This window comes from Pogona vitticeps, chromosome 1, assembly GCF_051106095.1.
Source record: "Pogona vitticeps strain Pit_001003342236 chromosome 1, PviZW2.1, whole genome shotgun sequence".
Taxonomy (NCBI): Eukaryota; Metazoa; Chordata; class Lepidosauria; order Squamata; family Agamidae; genus Pogona; species Pogona vitticeps.
The window spans coordinates 8,282,977-8,303,671 of record NC_135783.1 but is presented as its reverse complement, the minus strand read 5'-3'; the positions used below and the strand labels follow the sequence as shown (position 1 = coordinate 8,303,671).

At 44.1% G+C, this 20,695-nt stretch overlaps 1 protein-coding gene across 1 annotated transcript in view; it reads left to right on the top strand.

Annotated features, from left to right (window-relative positions):
* Nucleotides 1-903: 903 nt before the first annotated feature.
* PAPOLG (poly(A) polymerase gamma) overlaps nt 904-20,695 on the top strand; it is a 40,615-nt gene continuing 20,823 nt past the window's right edge. Inside the window, exons 1-10 of the mRNA XM_072987001.2 lie at nt 904-991; nt 5,785-5,940; nt 6,282-6,348; nt 7,526-7,607; nt 7,699-7,808; nt 9,879-9,932; nt 11,152-11,263; nt 12,495-12,584; nt 16,759-16,897; nt 19,283-19,355. Coding sequence (XP_072843102.2) covers nt 945-991; nt 5,785-5,940; nt 6,282-6,348; nt 7,526-7,607; nt 7,699-7,808; nt 9,879-9,932; nt 11,152-11,263; nt 12,495-12,584; nt 16,759-16,897; nt 19,283-19,355 — 930 coding nt within the window. The 5' untranslated portion in view covers nt 904-944. The remainder of the gene's footprint in view (nt 992-5,784; nt 5,941-6,281; nt 6,349-7,525; nt 7,608-7,698; nt 7,809-9,878; nt 9,933-11,151; nt 11,264-12,494; nt 12,585-16,758; nt 16,898-19,282; nt 19,356-20,695) is intronic.

The window sequence follows — 20,695 nt, the reverse complement described above, 5'->3', positions numbered from 1 at the left end:
AATGGCAAGTCATGAAACCTTTTTTCTGCTACTAATGTCACAGAGTGAGTTATTGAGACTGTAAGTGCCAGTTGATGAGGGGAGGGGGGGAAATAGAGGTGGTCTACCCTGGGGAACTTCACGCTCTTCTGCCCTGTATGTCTGCTGCACAGTGAGAGGGATTTAACCAGAAATTCAAAACTCTGCAACAAGGATTTGGATGGCCGGGTGCTGGAGTCCGACCCTTTGGTCTACTATTAGTTGTCACTCTTCTTCTTCTTCTTCCTTTTGTATAAACTTCCCTCAAAATATAGTTGGTTCGACTGTGCCTTTGCAGAAGTCAGAGAAAAACTACTTGATTTCATAAAAATATTGTGCTGGTCTTTTTTTTTTTAAAGGATAAAAATAAAACAGACCTTCTTAACTTGGGCAACACATCATAGTCAGGCGCCCATGTGGAGAAATGGGATATCGTAAAATTTCCACACACACATACAAAAAAAGTCCAGTTGCTGTTCCTATGAGGACACTTTAAAAAAAAAAAAACTTCAAGCCTATATGGGTTTGCTGGATTTTAAACAGGTTCGTTCGTATGCAAGCCAGCCGCCCTTAGGAGCCTTCATGTTTGAGGAGCGGAATAATAATAATAATATGATGATGATAATGAAAGCTAAATTTGGTCCTTTGAGGAACACACAAAGAAAAAGGCGCGCGCACCTCTTTCGGGGCAATTAAAAAAAAGGCGGGAAAGCGCCGCTGCTTCGACGAGCGCGGCTCCGTTCCCGCGCAAAGGCTGCTGGGAAACGAAAGGCTGGGCGGGTGGAGGGGGGAGGAACGAACTCGACCGCTTTCCATGCGCCCGCGCGGCCGGCAGGTGTCGCTGCCTCCCTTCCCTATATAGAGGAGGCAGGGTGCGAGGAGGCGGGGCTTGAACGCAGGTGCTGCATCCCGGTTGGAGGCAGTTGATGCGGGCAGAGTTTACGCTGGCGGTGGGCATGAAGGAGACGCGTGGGTAAGGGCGGTGGGGCTGGGAGGGGGGGTACGGGAGGCAGAGGCTAGGAGGGGCGTTGGGACCCTTGCAAAAGACTCGGTTGGGTGGAAGGGGAGAGAAAGGCTGCTTATCCCATTTCTGTGACCTGCCCCAAACTTCTTTGGGATTTAAGAGCATTGCTAATTCTGGATTTTGTGTTTGTGTGTGTGTGCTGCATACATTTGCAATTTATGCAATTTATATTTTGGAGAGAGAGATTTTATATATGTATGTGTATGTGCTACAATATATAGATATTGCAAAATGCATATTGCAAAAGAATATACATATATATTCAGTTTTGCAATGAATATATGTCTATATAGTTTTGCATTGCATTGCTTATTTGTGCGCTAATTTGTTTTCAATTGATTGGGTTAGTATTGCATTGCTTATTTGTGCGCTAATTTTTTTTTAATTGATTGGGTTATATGATTTCATGTGTAGGTGGTTAATCGCCCAGAGACTGCACATTGCACTGCTGGGCAGTATATAAGTTAAAGATGTAAGTATCTAAGTTAAAGATATAAATTATTTTTTGGGGGGGGGAATTCCCTGCCTTTCCCGTTGAAAAAAGGGCCCAAGGTGGCTTACATGATGGAAATACAATATTTAAAGGTGAAAACAGTGAGCATACAATGGTGGGTTGCGTCATTAAAAGATAATATTTAAAGCCAAAACAAGTATGTGAATGCTAAAAAGGAACAGATACCACTCTGAGAATTGGGAAACGCAGGTAATACTGTATTTGCAACCCAGAGCAGCAGTGGATAACAACAATCCGTCTAAAAGTTACCATGTAGCTGGTTATGTAGCTGGTTACTGAGAGAAGGCTTGGCTGAAGAGAAAGGTCTTTGCCTGCTTGTGCAAGGACAGCAAAGATGAGACCAAGCTGGCCTCCAGTGGGAGGGAGTTCCAAAGTCTGGGAGCAGCCACAGAGAAGGCCCTCTCTGGTGTCCCCATCAGACACACCTGTAAAGTTGGTGGGACCGAGAGAAAGGCCTCTCCTTAACACCCAAGCCAGCTCATAAGGGGAGTTAGGCTCTTTGAGATACCTTGGATCCGGGCCATTTAGGGCATTACAGTATAGGTTAAAACCAGCACTTTGAATTGTTCCCAGAAACTGATGGGCAGCCATTGGAGCTGCTGCCACAGGGGATTTATGTGACCCCTGAAGTTTCCTGACACTTTCCTTTGGCAATCAGTCCCACACAAGAGCGTGTTACACTAATCCAGCCGGGAAGTAACTAGGACATGTGATCATGGTGGCCCAGATCAGATCTCTCAAGAAATGGATGTAGCTGGTGCACTCGTTTCCATTGTGCAGATGCACTCCTGGCTACCACTGAGGCCAGCCTGGGGCACCTGTATGCAGGTGCTGTTCCTGGCAGGTGGGCTTTTGGACCGGCCAGAAGCACCTCTGTCTTGTTTGGATTAAGTTTCAATTTATTCCCCGTTATCCAGTCCGCAACTGATACCAAACGCTGATCTAGAGCCAAAGCAGCTTCCTCGGATTTAGGAAGGAGAGGTAGAGTTGGGTGTCGTTGAACCAGCCACACGGATAATCTCTCTCAGTGTTTTTTTGTGGATGTTAAATAACCCAGGGGACAAAACAGAACCCCGAGGCGCCCCACAGGTCTGTGGCCTGGGGGTCCGAGGGGAGGCCTCCCCCAGCACCACCTTTTGAATTCTCTCCTCCAGGAACGACTGGAGCCACCAGAAAACAGTGGCTCCAAGTCCCATTCCACAGGAGGCTACCGTGGTCGATCGTATCGAAACCCCCTGAGAAGTTTAGCAAAACCAACCGGGACACGGATCCCCTATCCAGGTCCCAGCATACGTCATCTACCAAGGCAACCAAAGCCGTCTCTGTCCCATAACCAGGCCTGAAGCCAGATTGAAATGGGTCTAGAGAATCTGCCTCATCCAAAAAACAGACATCTGAAGCTGACAGGCCACAACCCGCTCCAGCCCCTTCCCTAAGGATGGGATACTAGATACTGGTTGGTAATGATTCAGTATTGTGGGGTCCAAAGAGGGCTTTTTAAAGCAATGGCCTTACTGTTGCCTCCCTTAAGGACAACAGGATGCTACCCTCTTGCAAGGAGGCACCGGCCACTCCTTCTACCCGCTTGGCCAGTCCCTTCCTGGCAGCCCCAGGAAGGGCAAGGAGCCGGCCGATGCTTGGAAGCCCTCGCCCCTCCCAAAAGGCATTGACCACATCCCCAGGCGGCAGGAACTGGAACTCGTCCGTTGGCACAGGGCAAGCAGAGGCCACAGTAATATTCATGGGGCTTGAAACAACGACCGCCTCCCACTCGGAGAAGATCTGAGCCATTTCGCCTGCCAAATGGGGTGTGCAAATTCTTCACAGGGAGCTACAGTGTGGTCAGCCTTAGCTTCCTGAGGGCTAGCACGTAGCAGGCCCTTGACCACTCGAAAGGGCTCGGCTTTTAGCAATTCTGTACAGATGCAGTGGTGGCAGAGAAAGAATGACTTCTTCACGGTTTCGATGGCCACAGAATAGGCCTCCCAAAGGGCCTTTTTGATTGTGTTGGATCAGACTCATGTTGAGTTTTAACCCATTGTCGCTCAAGTCTACGTCCCACTCATTTCATCACCACCAGCTCCCAGGAAAACTAGATGGCCAGTTTGGCTCTACTTTGTGGAAGGAGACATTTAGGTACAATTATGTCAATGGCTTTTGCCATTTCCCCGTCCAGAGAACAGCCTGGGATCCAACAGAATCACCTGCAAAGGAGACAGAATTTCCCGAAGGCCACCAGGAAACCATTTGGATCCATCAGCCTTTATCCCTGTAAAAGCTATGCACACGAATGAGTCCAAATCGCACCAGATAATGATCTGTCCATGATAGAATTACAGGAAGTTCCTTTGCACCAAGGTCACCGGCATCTACGGCAGTATAGAAGACCAGGGTCTAAAATGTGGCCTGCAGCAAGGGTGGAGGCAGATGCCATTTGGGGAAAGACCCATGGTCATCAAGGAGATCATGACGTCTTCAACTGCCTTGGCATGAATGTGGAACTCCCCTAGTGTGATAAGCCGAAGGGACCCTAACATCACCCCTAGTACCAGTCGAGTTAGCTCTGAAAGAAAAGGTGGTTGCGCCATGGGGTGGCCGGTACAGTGAGAGAATTTGTAATCTGTCCTGGGGCTCCTACTTTCAGGAATATTCAAACGCGGGAAACTGGAAGGTGACATCTAGTGAGAGGGAGGGAATATAATTTTGTCTTCTATAATGTCTTGCATAGTTGTATGTTTAACTTATATACTGCCCGGTAGTGCAATGTGCACTCTCTGAGTGATTAACAACCTACGCGTAAATTCATATAATCCAATAAATTAAAAACAAAGTGGCACACAAGTAAACAATGCAGTGCAAAGAAATACAGTATTAGGTGGCTGGGTAAGGTTTTTGCATGATAGTAACAACGAATCTTATGACGAGTGAAGGGCTGACACCTTCATTAGGACTTCAACCCTTGGTGCCTGGACCCTGCTTTCTCACATTTAGGAAAAGGGAGACCCCAGTTTACATCTCAAGATGAATGGTTGTGTAAGTACGTTCCCTAGAAGGGGAACTTGTGTTTGCACTTAATTTCGTTGTTCACGTTCCCCCGATTTACACTGCATTTATGTCTGTATGCACACCTGCCAAACGGAAGGTACTGCTTCTTGCATGCAGATGGGGATCACCAGATGTTGACGGATGTCTGATTCCGGGAATCCCAGTCTGCCCTCCCTAGTGGGCAGGGATGCTGGATGTTATCATCCTGCCACATCTGGGGATCTCAAACTGGAAAAAAAATGGGTCATGGTAAACAAGTTAATGTTGAGAAGCTGCGTGGCTGCTGTTTCTAGATAGATGTAGTCGATGCATTCTGTCTCAGCGTTGTCTTATCCGAAGAAGTGATAGCTCAAGTTTTCTCCAAAACAGTGGTGTCTTTTAAGAAGGTAAGAGGCTAGTGAGCTGTTCTGTTTCATCAGATAGATTGAAGGAGTAAGTAAGAAGAAGAAGAACCAGTTTAATATGGAGGATTGGTGTAAAGAAATGTGGAATATGGCTATCAACGACAAAAGTAACATTTGAATCGAAAGTCAGAAGAGGAATATTGAAAGCAAATTATTTTAAGCATGTATGGAAGGATTTGTTCTCTTTTTCTTTTTTTAAGTACACGTGTTTGGGAAAAGGAAAGTTATTGTCCCAAGAGAAGAATCATTGTATTTTTGGAGAGAAATAGGGCATGTAAATTAAAAGGGGAAAAAAAAAACTTCCATGGGTGGTGGGGGTGTTAGACCTACGTTTTTCTCTTTTCTTCCCCCCCCAGTCTTTGTATGTGTGTGTGTTCTTGTTAATTATTAACTCTTAAAAATAATTTTAAAAAAGAATGAAGGGATAAGACTCAGGATTGACATCACTGCTCGGCCGTGGAAGCTTATTGGGGTGGGGCGTAGCGCTATTAAAACCACCCCTTAAATACTTAACACTAATTCAGTTGGGAAGAAAGCCGCCTAGACTGGTCTTTTGACTAGATAGGTGGGGTATAAATGCAATAAATAAATAAATAAAGATTGACAAATCACTGACGGTGTTTCATGTAGAGGTGTAAAATTTCTGGAAATTTTGAAACCATATAAAACGGCTTTGGGGGAGGAAATGGAAATAATTTTTTTAAAAAATCCCATTCCTACCACCTCTTCCCCAGGCCTTCCCATCTCTAGTTTAATGTAACTTTTTTTTCCTTATGTAGAACTTATTTGGAGAACCAGCCACAAAGGCACTTTGGAATCACTTCTCCAATCAGTTTGGCACGTCCAAGGGAAATAGATTACATTTACACACAGAAGCTGATTGAAGCCATGAAGCCTTTTGGTGTATTTGAAGATGAGGAGGAAATGAATTGCAGGTGAGAACCAACAGGCCAAAATAGTTTCACTTGACTAATGTTGTGATGGTGATAGATTGGTTTTGATTTACTGTCCATGTTTCCATCTTTTTTGGGGGGGGAATATTTCTTGGTTCTCTATGTCTTTGTGGGTAATATTGGGTTGTGGTATTTTAATTATTTTTAGTCGCCCAGAGATATGCCCTGGCACTAGATGGGGAGGATATAAATGGAGTGAATGAATAAATGAATATTTCCATCTGGGGAATTATGGTAGAAATCGACACATTAAATTAATTGCTGGTTGTATTTTTAGAATTAGTTGAGTCTGACATGTTGTTTTTAAAACTTGTCCTTTGCAGGTTAGTTGTTCTCGATAAACTAAATAACCTGGTCAAAGAGTGGATTGTGGAAGTTGGTGAAAGGAAGGTAAGAAGTTGGTCAAAAGCTTGGTTTTTTTTTTTTTAACTTAGTCTACCATTTTGGGGCTTTCTGGATAGAATTCCTTGGCTCTATATTGGAGGTCCTGATTCCTTCTAATGGAATTACTGTTGGATTCTAATGTGATCAAGGTGTCTTGAAGCGTTGTCCTAGTAAGTCACAATGATCTGATGTACTTCAAGACACCTTGATCCCATACAGATCTCAACATTTCAGGATTTCAGTGGACTGAAATCCTGTTCCGCCATTATGTAAACAATATAACTGGAAGAGCAGAGTCTCATGACAGTTACACACGCACTGGTAACATCCCGTCTAGATTACTGCAATGCGCTCTACGTGGGGCTGCCGTTGAAGACGGTCCGGCGACTGCAACTGGTCCAGAATCGAGCTGCGCGGCTCGTGAGTGGTGGAGCCGTTAAAGATCACATCAAGCCGATTCTGTATAAGTTACATTGGCTACCAGTTGCTGCCCGGGCCCAATTCAAAGTGCTTGTTTTGACATATAAAGTCCTAAGCGGCTTGGGCCCTGGATACCTGAAGGACCGCCTTCTTCCATATGAGCCTACCCAGTAGTTAAGATCTAGCCAGGGGTCCCTTTTGAAAGAGCCGTCCCTCAAGGAGGTAAGAGGGACGGTTTGTAGACAAAGGGCCTTTTTGGCAGCTGCCCCCAGACTATGGAATGCCCTCCAGACTGAAATTCGTCTGGCGCCAACATTGATGACATTTCGGCGCCAGGTCAAAACCTCCCTGTTCCAGAAGGCTTTTAACTGAAATAACAGCAACTGTGGGTCCTAATCATTTTAATCATTTTATCTTTTATTGTATTTTAATTGAATTTTAATTGTTGTAAGCCGCCCCGAGACCTTTGGGTAGAGTGGGTGGCATATAAGTTAAACAAACAAACAAATGAAACTTTTGGAAGCAAGGTGCCGTAACTTGAGAAATCCTCTGTGAAAGGTAGTATGCAATAAATGATGTCTTCAAAGATTACTTGACTTCAGCGCATTTCATTTCCAGACGTTATACCGTTTGCATAATAACTGTGCAGCATGATTTCAGCCATTGTATCTGTACATCTCACCTGATGCAACAGTAGTCTTTGGAAGAGCTTATTGATATAGATTTTCAAAAGTAAAATTTTTTTTTTCCAACTGAACTGCAGAACCTCCCACCTTCAGTCTCATCATACTTTGGCGGCAAAATATTCACATTTGGTTCCTATCGGCTTGGAGTGCACACAAAAGGTACGATTCTCGTAATTGGTGTTTGCTCGTAAAATGACTCACCTTAAAATACTAGCGGTTGCTAATTACATGTCCTTTTTCTTTTCGGTAGGGGCTGACATAGATGCTCTTTGTGTTGCTCCCAGACATGTAGAAAGATCAGACTTCTTCCACTCATTCTTTGAGAAACTAAAACTTCAAGATGGCATCAGAAACCTGAGAGTAAGTCTCTTGTTTTGCTGGATCGGCTTATGTAAATATAACTCCATTTATTCCACCCAGAGTAGTGCTGTGATACTAATAAGAGTGGGATGCAAAATGAATCAGTGTTTCAGCTCACTCACTGAAAAAAAACTTATATTTGGCATAATACTGGTTGGTAGTGCAACTTATGAAGCTGCCTTATATTGAATTGAAAAATGGTTTCTTTTAATCTACTGCTATCTACTCCAGATAGTACATTATTAGTTGGCTACTCCCATAATCCTCACCCAATATGGCCACCAGAGGATTCTGGAAGTTGTAGTCCAGAAAGTAACATTTCCAAACTCTGCTTTGCTCTGCAAGTAGTCCTTTGGGGGGGGGGAGTGAATGAATGAATCAGTTTATGATTAGAGATGGGGATGTTCATATTCATAAAGCCTAATGCAGGTCCAGCCCTCGAAACGGGCCCAGCCACTTACACTTTGCTGCACCACCAGCTTCCCACTCTTCTTGCCAATCATGGCAGTAGATCCGCCATGACTCTGCTTGGCTGGCCACTTAGCAGCTGTATGGGGAGACTTGTCCTCCCACCCTCTGCCTGGAGTGGCCAGCTGAGCAGGAATATGATGGAGCGACTTCTGGAATTGGTGAGAGGCTGGCAGCGTGGCGAAGCGTTAGTGGATGGGCTGGATCTGCATTAGGCTGACCGCCGAAGAATTGATACTTTTGAACTGTGGTTCTGGAGGAGACTCTTGAGAGTCCCCTGGACTGCAAGGAGAACAAACCTATCCATTCTGAAGGAAATCAACCCTGAATGCTCCCTGGAAGGACAGATCCTGAAGCTGCGGCTTCAGTACTTTGGTCATCTCATGAGAAGAGAAGACTCCTTGGAAAAGACCCTGATGTTGGGAAAGTGTGAAGGCAGGAGGAGAAGGGGATGAGAGAGAATGAGATGGTTGGACAGTGTCATCAAAGCGACCCACATGAATTTGACCTAACTCTGGGAGTCAGTGGAAGACAGGAGGGCCTGGTGTGCTCTGGTCCATGGGGTCACAAAGAGTCGGACACTCCCACTCTTTATTTTTTTACTATGACGGCTACTCCATTTCTTCTACAGGATTTTTGCCCACAATAGTAGATATAGTTGTCTGAATTGAATTCACCCATTCCTGTCCATTTTAGTTCACTGATACCCTGGATATTGATGATTATTCTTTCCATCTCCTGTTTGATCACATCCAGCTTACCAAGGTTCATAGATCTTACATTCAAGGTTCCTATGCAGTATTTCTCTTTGCAGCATCGGACTTTCCTTTCACTTCCAGGCACGTCCACAGCTGAGCATCCTTTCAGCTTTGGCCCAACCACTTCATTAGCTCTGGAGCTACTTGTCCTCCACTCTTCCTCAGTAGCATGTTGGACGTCTTCCGACCTGAAGGGCTCATTTTCCAGCGTCATATCTTTTAGCATTTTGTTTCTGTCCATGGGGTTTCCTTGGCAAAGATACTGGAGTGGCTTCCCAGTTCCTGCTCCAGGTGGATCCTATTTAGCCAGAACTCTCCACGATGACCTGTCCGTCTTGGGTGTCCCTGCACGGCACAGCCCATAGCTTCTCTGAATGACTCAAGCCCCTTCGCCACAACAAATGGTCCTACTACTGCCTCCTTTAAGCATGTTGGGAGGCCTTCGCCACTCCTCCTAACACAGCAGTTCTTTTTAGTGGAAGGAGATGAGGTACTGAGAAGTGATCTGATATGAGTGCTGAATTTTATATTTTGTGTGGACTTAATTGCCACATATTGTTAGGTCATGGCCAGTAACTGAATCAGCTTTCTCCAACTGGTATATGTCTTTCAGATAGGTTGGACGCAAATTAAGTCCTTTAGAAGTAAAACATTAATACATACACGCCTTAGGTTTTACTCGGATTTATACAGATGACTTGTTTTTCAAGAAATGGCGACATGATTTGAGTTTCCCTTACAGAAATGGCAACATCCAACATCAGAATGTAATCTGATCTGCATCCCAAAATTTATCAGACAAAACCAGATTTTCATCAGTAACTTTTTTCTGTCTTGCCTGCAGGCAGTAGAAGATGCATATGTGCCAGTAATCAAATTTGAATTTGATGGTATTGAGGTAATTATTTCAAATGACTTATTCGGGTTTTTTTAACAGAATAAGTTTGTGCTGGTGTTAGTAGTAAGCCCAAGGAGATAATACATGATCTGTGGAAAGAAATTCATGTATTTTTTATTTTTAAAATGGCAGCATATGAATGGTGTGGACATCAACACAGGCCTTTTTCAGGGAAATACTAACTTTGGAACCATAGTGAGGGGGAGGGTTAACCTCCCAGTCCCCCCCTTTATTTATTTTTGCCCCAATGGCTATGACTACTTGGGGGGGGGGGGGAAGAGTCATCTGAAAGGCCGTGGGGCATTTTATGTTTTGTCTAGCTGTCCTGAACTGCATTTCTGCCAGTTGCCCTCAATAGTTCTAGGAAACATATGAATAGCAAAGCTCTCAGCATCATACGTATCAAATGGGAAAATGTTGTTCTGATGTTGAAGCTTCAATTGAGCGCCCATGTGCATTTATGACAGTAGGTATCTTTATGCTATTTTCTGGCCATTAAATTAGTACTTGACTTGTCTCAGTCTTTCTGACCCTAAGTGGCTGTGTGGCTCTCTGGTGTCGTAACATTTTTCTCTGAATTAAAAATGTCACAACTATCTTCCTGTTCTGTGCTCTTCAGACACCTTTTCCTTGTGGGTAAGAAGAAACATTTCATCTATATTGAGCACCTTGCAGGATGATCTTTCATCGCCTTGGTGTGTCATATTTGTATGACACTGGCCAAAATCCTGTTGCCTAATATAGTAAACTTCACTAGACTACATGAATTGGTGGGAATTGGGTGAGTCAACTCCTCTGATTCAATGGACCTAACTCTAACAGAGACTTACTATAATAAAGTAAGTCGCAACTAGAGTAGGCCTATTTGAATCAATAGAACTTATAGAGGTGTTGACTCATTAAATTGCCGTTCATTTAGTGGGCTTATTCTAGAGCAGTTTACTATGCTAATCAACAAGAGTTTAGTCAATGAATTAGGGGCAGATCATCATCACCATCTTAGAGTCCAGCCCCTGTCAAGAAGGCACAGTGAGGAATCGAACACCCAACCTCTGGCTTCACAGTCAGATGTCTAAACCACTGAGCTATCCAGCAGTCCTATCAAGGTTCACAAAGAATCCGCAGATGTACCAGTATTTGTGGAAGTGAGTCTCAGAATGAGAAGTACAAGTTGTTAGAGGATATCTGTTGCAATTACTTTTCTTTCTCGCCTCTTTAGATTGATCTTGTGTTTGCAAGGCTGGCGAGAGCCACCATTTCTGATAACCTGGATCTTCGGGATGACTCCAGTTTGAGAAGCCTCGATATAAGATGTATCCGGAGCTTAAATGGTAACCCCTTATCTCTGTAGAAGCCTGAGAATGGTGATTGAACACCGTTGCTCAAGTAGTTGGAAATTAGATGTGTGTTGCTAAATAAGAAACAGAGTTTAGTGCCCCAAAGGGACTGCAAGAATTTTGGCCCTCTGAAAATAAAAGTTCTTCCAGAGGAAGGTTTTAGTATGAAATCACCATGTGTCAGTCACAGAATTCTTTCTGTCTGTTGCTCTCTTGCTTGCTTGCTCTGTCTCGAAACGCCCATTCTTGCTTTACCTTTTTAAAAATGTGTGATTATTTAGCAGCACATATTCATCTAAGATAGGTAAATCACTGATAACACTCAAATAAATAGCACCTGCTGCTAACAAAGAATTTTTAAGTAACCAGAGGAAATGCTTTATTTGTTACAACTCTGTGAGGTGGGTCAGAATTTGTCCCAGTTTTGCTGATGAATGCTGAACGATAGTGAGTCCGTTCCAAATGGAGATCAGTGCCACATTCCACTATACAAGGGCTGGAAGTCTATTGCTTAGTGTAACAAGTTGAGTCAGTGGAACGTAACAGTTGTTGACTCACCAAATCACCACTGATTCAGTGGGCCTACTCTAGTTCAATGCGCTGCATTGAGCAACAAGATTTCAGCCAAGAGATTACACCCTCCAAGGCAGATGACCATATTTCTGTCTCAGTAAATGATATTGAAAAAACATCTTCCCACCGTGCTGTGGTCCTCAGTATTGATAGGGTAGCAAGATGCTTCAGTTAATACATTCCTCATATGCCATTTCTCAGGAATTAAAAAAAATGAAATAAAATAAAGCTCCCAAAGTGGCTTACAAGCCAATGAAAACTGTCAAATTCTGCACTCTTAAAAAGGCACTTAATATAGTAGGAAAGAGAATTGGGAGAGAAACGGTAGATTCAACAGAATGTCATTTTTTTTCTGCCAAGAATTCTTGATAATCACTTGAAGACCCATTGAGAAACCACTCTCTAAAGTAGTTCCTCTAGAAGGAAAACTTCTTCCCAGATGTGTCTTGCTAGCCAGTATAGCGTGGGTTGCGTAAGTCTGTTGTTTCTCCATTCATAAGGGAATCCGCTCAAGCCAGGTTTAGCAAGATGACTTTCTCAAACCAAGTTAAAACCAGATTTCTGCCCCAGGACTTTCCTTTGTCTCCCTGACTCTCGATAGTCCGCTGTCTTTGCCTCTCTCTTAACACGAAGGCTTAACGCTTGCCGGCAGGTTGCAGAGTCACCGATGAGATCCTCCATTTAGTACCGAACAAGGAGAACTTCAGGCTGACGCTCAGAGCAATTAAACTGTGGGCAAAACGTAAGTACTTAAGGCATCAGATTTCGTACTATCAGCCTCTATGCTTAATAGTCCTTGAAACGACTCTTTAGACGAAGCGAGAGGGGAGTTTGTGGCATATGTAGGCTGTCTCAGAATCTGCATAATGGCCATTCAATCCGGCAAGTTCGTATGCTGTTTAATAGTGGCAGAAAAAAACCCCTGCAAGGATCTGCTTTTCCTGCTGGATGTATAAAAAAGACTGGAATGTACAGGCCAGGCAGTAGAGAATTTGTGTTTCGCACGCGTTCCATGTGAACACATTGAGCCCCTTCCATGTTCCAAACTTTCTCAGATTTCTCTGCAAACACTAGGAAAATGGTGTGTACAGTTTAAACATATTATGGGATGAGGACAAGAACATAGATGCTCCTCTTGGTGGAGGTCTCATACTCTGACACCAGCCAGCCCAGGGAGAGGAAGCCCCAAAGATCTGGCTCTTGCATGAGAGTAGGACCCAGACTGAGGTCCTGGTAGGCATGCCCACCCCATGGAACCGGGGCACCAGACCTAGGGGAGAGGAGGGAAACCATCTACCCATGGTGGATGGTGGCTATAAAAGTTGACTGAACGCCAGGAGAGGAAGAGACGCCACAGAAGCAAATATTGTCCAGGCTGGTTGCCAAACCAAAGCAACCCATGAGTGGGAACCAGAGGCCCCCCGGGAAAATAGGCCAAGGCACAGTCATTGGGGGGGGGCTCAGAGGAGAAGAAGAGGACCCCTGGTCCTTGGGGGGGGGAGAGACACTTAAGAGGAATGAGCCAGATCCTCCTGGGCAGAGGACAACCCACCCACCGCCCAGAAGAACAAGTAGAACCCCCTGGGGAGTGGGATTGTGTTTATAAGGAGGATTCCTGGAGAGAGATTCTAGTTCAAGTCTCCAAGTGAGAAGGGGGAGTCTGAAAATCCCAAGCCCCCCCTGCCTCGCCCATCGTACTGAGGGGGGGGGAATCGGTCTGTGGTTCAGTGACTAGAACTGCAACCAACGATGCTCAAACAATTCTGTAGGCATTTGATGTTTTCCTCCTCCAAGTTACAATTCACCCTTGTAAGTTTGGAACGCCATGTCGTGAATTTATGGAACAAAGAATGCAAGAGAGAGAAGACACGACCGAATCGGACGAAGGTGGCAGAGCTCACACATAGGTGCACAGCTGCAGGGGGAAACAGAAGAAGATGGCTCTTAGACTATTAAAAAAAACACCGGACTCTGAAAGAATTGGACCCGAAGCCCAGACGTCGAGGTGATAAAAGATGGATGTTAGCAAAGGATCATGTATTGGCAGTGTACTTTCCTAGAAGATTTAAGAGGGAACTGTGTTGGTCCCTACTATAGCATATCAGGCAAAAAACAAAATAAAAATTACAAAAAAAAAAAAAAACATGGTCTCCTGAAGACTAACTGCTATATTTTTAATGTGAGCTTTTGTGGACAGACATGGTAGCGCTGTGGGTTAAACCGCAGAAGCCTCTGTGCTGCAAGGTCAGAAGACCAGCCGTCCTAAAATCGAATCCCCACAACGGAGTGAGCTCCCATCACTTGTCCCATCTCCTGCCAACCTAGCCGTTCGAAAGGATGTAAAAATGTGAGTAGATAAATAGGTACCACCTCAGTGGGAAGGTAACAGTGTTCCGTGTCTAGTCACGCTGGCCACGTGACCACGGAAACTGTCTTCGGACAAAACACTGGCTCTACGGCTTGGAAACGGGGATGAGCACCGCCCCCTAGAGTCGGACACTACTGGACTAAATGTCAAGGGGAACCTTTTAACTTTGTAGATAAGTCCATTTCCTAGAAGGGACGATGAGGCAAAGACTTGAATTATCCAGGAGCTGCTATTCATTCCCTAAACAGAACACGAACTGTCATCGCTGTTCCTGCAGAGTTCAGGAAGCAAGACTTTTCCTTTAGTTTGGCTCCTTATAGATCTTTATAGATGTTATGCTCTTAAGGTAGGAACACCAGCTTTCCCTGTTGTTCCTATTTTAATAAAACGTGCAATTTCAAAAAGCGTGCCTTCAGAATTCCCAATAACACAGCAGGCTGCTGAGTTATAAAAAGATCTGTGAAATTTGTCACCCTTTGACTGAGGCTCTATGTCACTGAATATCGGGTGCTCTGGATGATGACCAGGGAGAGTCCAGTTGCAATGTTCATAGAAACACAGAATGGTCTGGTTTGGGTTTTTTTCCCCCTCGATGCCTCTTAACCTGAGCCTTCTGGGTAGTTTTCATAGGCTGTTCAATAAACAGATTGTTCTAAGTGAAGAAGAGTTGGAGTGTCTTTAGATTGCTGTTTTAGACAGCTCACTGTGCTCACTGCTTAACGATTACCCCGTATAACAACGAATACGCTTCACAACAATGTTTTAATGGGGTTTTTTCGCTTTGCGACAATCGGTTCCCTGCTTCGGGAACAAATTCTTTGCATTACGAAGTTCAAAACAGCTGATTGTCAGGTTTTCAAAATGGCCTCTGGCTGCTCAAAATGGCTCCCCGCTGTTTTTAGGAGGCATGTTTCGCAATACAGGCACCGAAAATGGCCGCCCCATGGAAGATCTTCACTGGACGAGCAGGTATTCAGCCCATTGGAACGCATTGAACAGTTTTCAATGCGTTTCAGTGGGCTTTTTTATTTTGCTGGACGACGTTTTTGCTCTACAGTGATTTCGCTGGAACAAATTAACATTGTCAAGCGAGGCACCACTGTATCTTTGGACTGATGGGATGGTAGGATGCTCTGAAGTCAGTTGATGTTTATCATCAGGTGGCAAAATGCACTTGTTACAACGGTCTGAAGCTCCAAACATCAAGAAAAATCAGTTGAGATTAATATTAGGCTCACGCTTCCAAGGAATGATTGCTATGTTGCAAATACCTTAAAGCAAGAGAATGCATGCTAGACATTATATGAAGGATAGTTCATTTCCTGAAAGTTACTTAGTGGAGTCCTGGCCCATCGTGGCTAATCATCCACTGGGCAGGGTAGCTGTATGGAGCCTGCAGGTATGCTTACCTTTTGAGACGTTTTCAAGCATTAACTGATTAAGGATAGAGAGGTAACCTGTGCTGCATGGATGTATATAGATAGACCGAGAAAACTGGTGCCACAAGAGGGAGCAGTTTCAAAAGAAAAGCATCTTTCACCGTCTAAGCCTGAAATAGAAATTGCTGCAATACAGGGGAAGCTGTGCAGTTGTGTGTTGACACATTATTCAGCAGATGGTGCTCTGGTTTCACGTTGATGCTCACAGTGGCAGAGCGCTAAGAATGTCCTCGATAATTTGCACTTGAGATCACAGGGCATCTCAGTATGGTGGAATAGCCTGTTGAGATGCCACAGACTTCCACAAGATTCCTCCCCTCTGACGCGAGAACAAGACATGGAATCCCTTTGTTCTGGTTGTTGAGACTTCACCAACATGTGCAAAACTGTCTGTGCAAAACCAGCACGTTTTCCTCTTCTGAAGTGAGTCATACACTTCAAAGCACAGAAGGGCCAAACACCAAAAGCAGTCGATCCAGTGTGTCTGGTTTTCAAAAATCTGTGCAACAAGAATAGCAGCAGCGATGGTCATTCTGGACAATTTGCACAACACCTGCGAACATTTGCAAATTTTGCACCATTTGTGCAAAAATCATTCTGGCAAATGCACGAACTCTCATCTATTTTGGCAGAAGATGTCTTGCATGCAAGGAGAAAAAAGTATTGCTATTTCTTGTCAATACATTTGCATCTGTATTGTGGGGTTTATAAAGTGCTGATACAAAATTCAGGAAATTTGTGTTTAGAGCTCATGATTCTATTGTTCAGATTAAATCACCTTGGTGGGAGACAGATCATGAGCGGGACAGTGTTGGTGTGTCAGGTTTTTTCAATTCTTCTACTAAATTCTACTCTAAATTGCCTTCCTCTGCCCAAAGTGGTAACTTACGTCCTACAGGCGAAGCACTCAGATGCCACATCTCTGGCATGGCAGCTTCTAATGTATAACTAACTGAAGATTTTATCCACAGGTATTTTGGCCCTCAGGTGCTTTAAAAGGTAAAATGAAAAGTCTTAATTTGCTTGCTTTAGGGATGGGAAAGAAAACGAGTTGACTTGACATGGTTTCAAATGTCGACGAGATCTGAATGGCCAATGTCTTCCTTTAGGACGCGGCATTTATTCCAACGTCTTGGGGTTCCTTGGTGGCGTCTCTTGGGCCATGCTGGTGGCAAGGACGTGCCAGTTGTATCCAAATGCGTTGGCATCGACACTGGTTCACAAATTCTTCATGATCTTTTCAAAGTGGCAAGTATCTGATAACCAAATTATTATGTGGGCAGGACTCGGATAAGATTTCAGACTATCAAAATGTTCCTCTTGTTATCACTAGCGAGTAAAAAAAAAAACCCTGGAAATTCTGCATTTCGAAAGGTGTAGCGCCCTTTGTATTAGTTCCTGGGGAGCTCAGGAATGGCTATAATCAATGGTCGAAATCCTGTTCCTTAGCCCAGTAAGTGGCAACTAGAGTAGGCCTATGAAATCCATGGGGATACAGTGGGGGCTTGACTTGAGAACTTAATCCGTATTGGAAGGAGGTTCTCAAGTCAAAAAGTTCTCAGGTCAAATCTGCATTTCCCATAGGAATGCATTGAAAACCATTTGATCCGTATATGCTCTTTTCCGTCCATAGAAACTAATGGGAAGCTGCTATTCCGCCTTCGACCACTAGAGGGGGATATTTTGTTTCTTTTTTTCTTAGGTCAAGAAAGGTTCAGGGAAGGCAGGGAAAATACAGTCCAGGCAGTACAGGACCAGGCAGTCTGAAGACTCCCAATCCACTCTCTAAACGCTGGGAGGAGTGAGGAAGCAGACAGGCACCCTTTTCACTGGCCAACAGTTAACTGAAAGTTCACATTTTGCACTTTCCCTGCCTCCCACGTGGTTTTTTTTCAGTTCTTAACTCAAATCTAAGTATGTAAGTCAAGTCAATATTTTCCTATGAGAGTGGTTCTTAAGTCAAAATGTTCTTAACTCGGGCCGTTCTTAAGTCAAGACCCCACTGTATGGGTAAGTCAGTGCCTCTCCCAGTCCCATGGATTCAGTGGGCCTGCTCAAGTTGTGATTTGCTGTGCTAATCAACAGCATTTCAGGCAATTTATCATTTTTTCTAGTTTGGTTTTTCTAAAAAGACGTTTACTGGGCCTAGAACGCTGGGAGAGGCTTCGTCAGCGCATTTTATCGTGTGCAACAGATTCCTTAGTTCTTGAGGGGAGGTAAAGGTTAGGAAGACATGAAGTAAGTGCACACTTTGCAGAGTTACATGAACATCTCATAAATGAACATTCCAGTTGTAATAGAATAAAGAGAGGGCTCGTGAAATAGGTTTACGGAGTGCCTAAGAGTATTCTTGAAGACAGGAGGGCCTGGCGTGCTCTGGTCCATGGGGTCACGAAGAGTTGGACACAACTAAACAACAAGAGTGTTCTTGGCTCTTAAACTACCCCACCCGCTGACCCACCTGAGATTTTTGTCCCCAAGAAAAGCTTGAGGGCAAAAGTCAGGCTTGTGCAGTTTGTTGTCCTCACTACCAGCAATGGGGGAAAGTTGGTTTTTTTGTACTGGCCATGTTGGCTGGGGCATTCTTTTGAGCTCTAACCTGAAAAAGAAACTCTGTAGTGGTAAAAGCACAAACGGAGAGTTCCCCCAGTTCTTCAGATTTGCTTACGTTGAATGCGGACCTGCGTGTTTTTAATCTTTCTCATACCCCTGTGACATAGAAGAGGTGGCCATGTTAGTCTGTGCAAGCATTATAGGTAAAAACAAAATTAAAGTTTTTTCTTAAAAAAAAAATACCCCAAATTAAAAAAGACAAATATGTGGTGGCACCTTAAAGGCTAAAATATTTTATTTATTTATTTATTTATTTGATTTTTACCCCACCCCTCTAGACCATGTCTACTCGGGGCGGCTTACAAAATAAAACAAAACAATATAAAAATATATAAAATCATAAAATTACAAATTTAAATTTAAAACAATTAATTTAAAGAAAGGATTACCAAGATGGAATAGCCAAAAAAAAGAGAGAGAGAGAGAGAGAAAGACTTAATTGACTGGAGGGAAGGCCTTAAAATATAAAGACTATTTTATTAAAGACTATTATATAAATATTAACTATTAAAGATTATTATGTATTTTGAAACTTCTCCACAAAAGCTCAAATTGAAATATATAAAATATAGTCTTGTAAGGTGCCACCATGTTTTCGTCTTTTTATTTTTGCTTTTTTACTTTTGTTTTGCTTTTTGTGTTTACCTAAAATGTTGTTTTGAGGCATCCTTTCTCAACCTAGGGCAGTTCAGCAGTATTGGACAGACACTCCCATCGTCCTTAGCCAGCTCACTTGAGCGAGGCCAAATCCCATCGTCCTTAGCCAGCCCACCTGAACGAGGCCAAGTGTGTGGGGGGGGGGCGGAAGCTGTTAAGAATTTAGATTTCTGTGGTGTAAAATAATCCTCCTGCTGCACATGTCTGTTCATGCTTTCTCAGATTTCCTGTGTGCATGATGATGCAGGTTTTGTGGGTTGACTCATGTCTGAAGCAATCAGTGTTAACACGTCTGGAAAGAATGAGAGGAGCAGGAAGTTTCGCATTCAGTGCTGGCTGCTGTCACGGGTCTTTCTCTTGCAGGGAATGGCCCAAACCAGTCCTGCTCAAAGAACCGGAAGAAAGCAACCTCAACTTGCCCATCTGGGACCCCCGGGTTCGTAGAGTGCGCATAGCTTTGGAAGAATCCTGCCTCTCTTAACAGCAGGCTCATTTCAGGCCTGCCAAGCCTTCCCTGTGGGAGAGGAGAACTGACCCATACCAAGCTTGAGCCGCTGGGGCATCGGTTCTGTGTTAGCAGCAGCTGCAGCTCTGTCAGACTTGCCACCTGCCCGAGATACCTGTGCCTTGTAGAGCGAGCCTTCACGTTCTGTAGAAAAGCATAATTTTCATTTAGGAGCTCATTCACGTCGTGGGGGCAAAAGGTTCTGCAGTCTCTAACATTGAGTGTTTTAGGAGCCTTGCTGGCACAGTGGTTAAACTGCAATACTGCAGTCAAGCCTCTGCTCACAACCTGAGTTCGTTCCCAGTGGGTTCAGGTAGCTGGCTCAAGGTTGACTTAGCCTTCTGTCCGTCTGCGGGTGGTAAATTGAGTTCTCGGTGTGTCGCAAGCATAATTAAATTGCAAACCACCCAGAAAATGTTTTAAGCACCATGAGGGTAGTATATAAGCTGCACTTTGCTTTCTCTCTTCAACAGAGCGAGGAACACGATGAGATGCAGTACAAAATTCAGATACGCCCTATGATTTGTTTGGGGTATTGTTGCCTTGACTTTATGGCTGTATGTTATTCTTTGGGTTGTTTTTCGTTTGGACTGCTAGCTGTTCTGGGACTGGAGAGAGAACTATGAATTCCAAAGTACAGTGGTGCCTCACTTAACGATGATAATCCGTTCCAGGAAAATCGCCGTTATGCAAAAACATCGTAAAGTGAAAATAAAAAGCCCATTGAAACACATTGAAAACCTTTCAATGCGTTCCAGTGGGCTTAAAACTCACTGTCCAGCGAAGATCCTCCATACGGCGGCCATTTTTGCTGCCTGTATAGTGAGGAATTTGTCCCTAAACACAGCGGGGAGCCATTTTATTTACCTGGTGGCCATTTTGAAACCGCCTATCAGCTGCTGAAAAATCATCATTTTGCGAAGAATCGTTTCCCAAAGCAGGGAACCGATAATCACAAAGCGAAATTCCACCATTTAGACCATCGTTTTGCAATTGCAAAAAGATCGTCATAAAGCGGATTTGTCGTAATGCAGGGCAATCGTAAAGCGAGGCACCACTGTAAATGAAGTTATTTCCCCTGCCTCAGCTAGTGATACTTAAACCAGATGTCAGCAAAATATAGCATTCAGATGTTGCTGGATCATAAGCCCTTCCCGTTGGCTGTGCTGGCAGCTGTTTGGAGATGCAGCCTAGCCATCTCTGGAGGAGAATACTCTTGGTGCCCACTCCTGCTAGAGGCTAGTCTTAGTAAAGCAGTCCCGTATCACTGG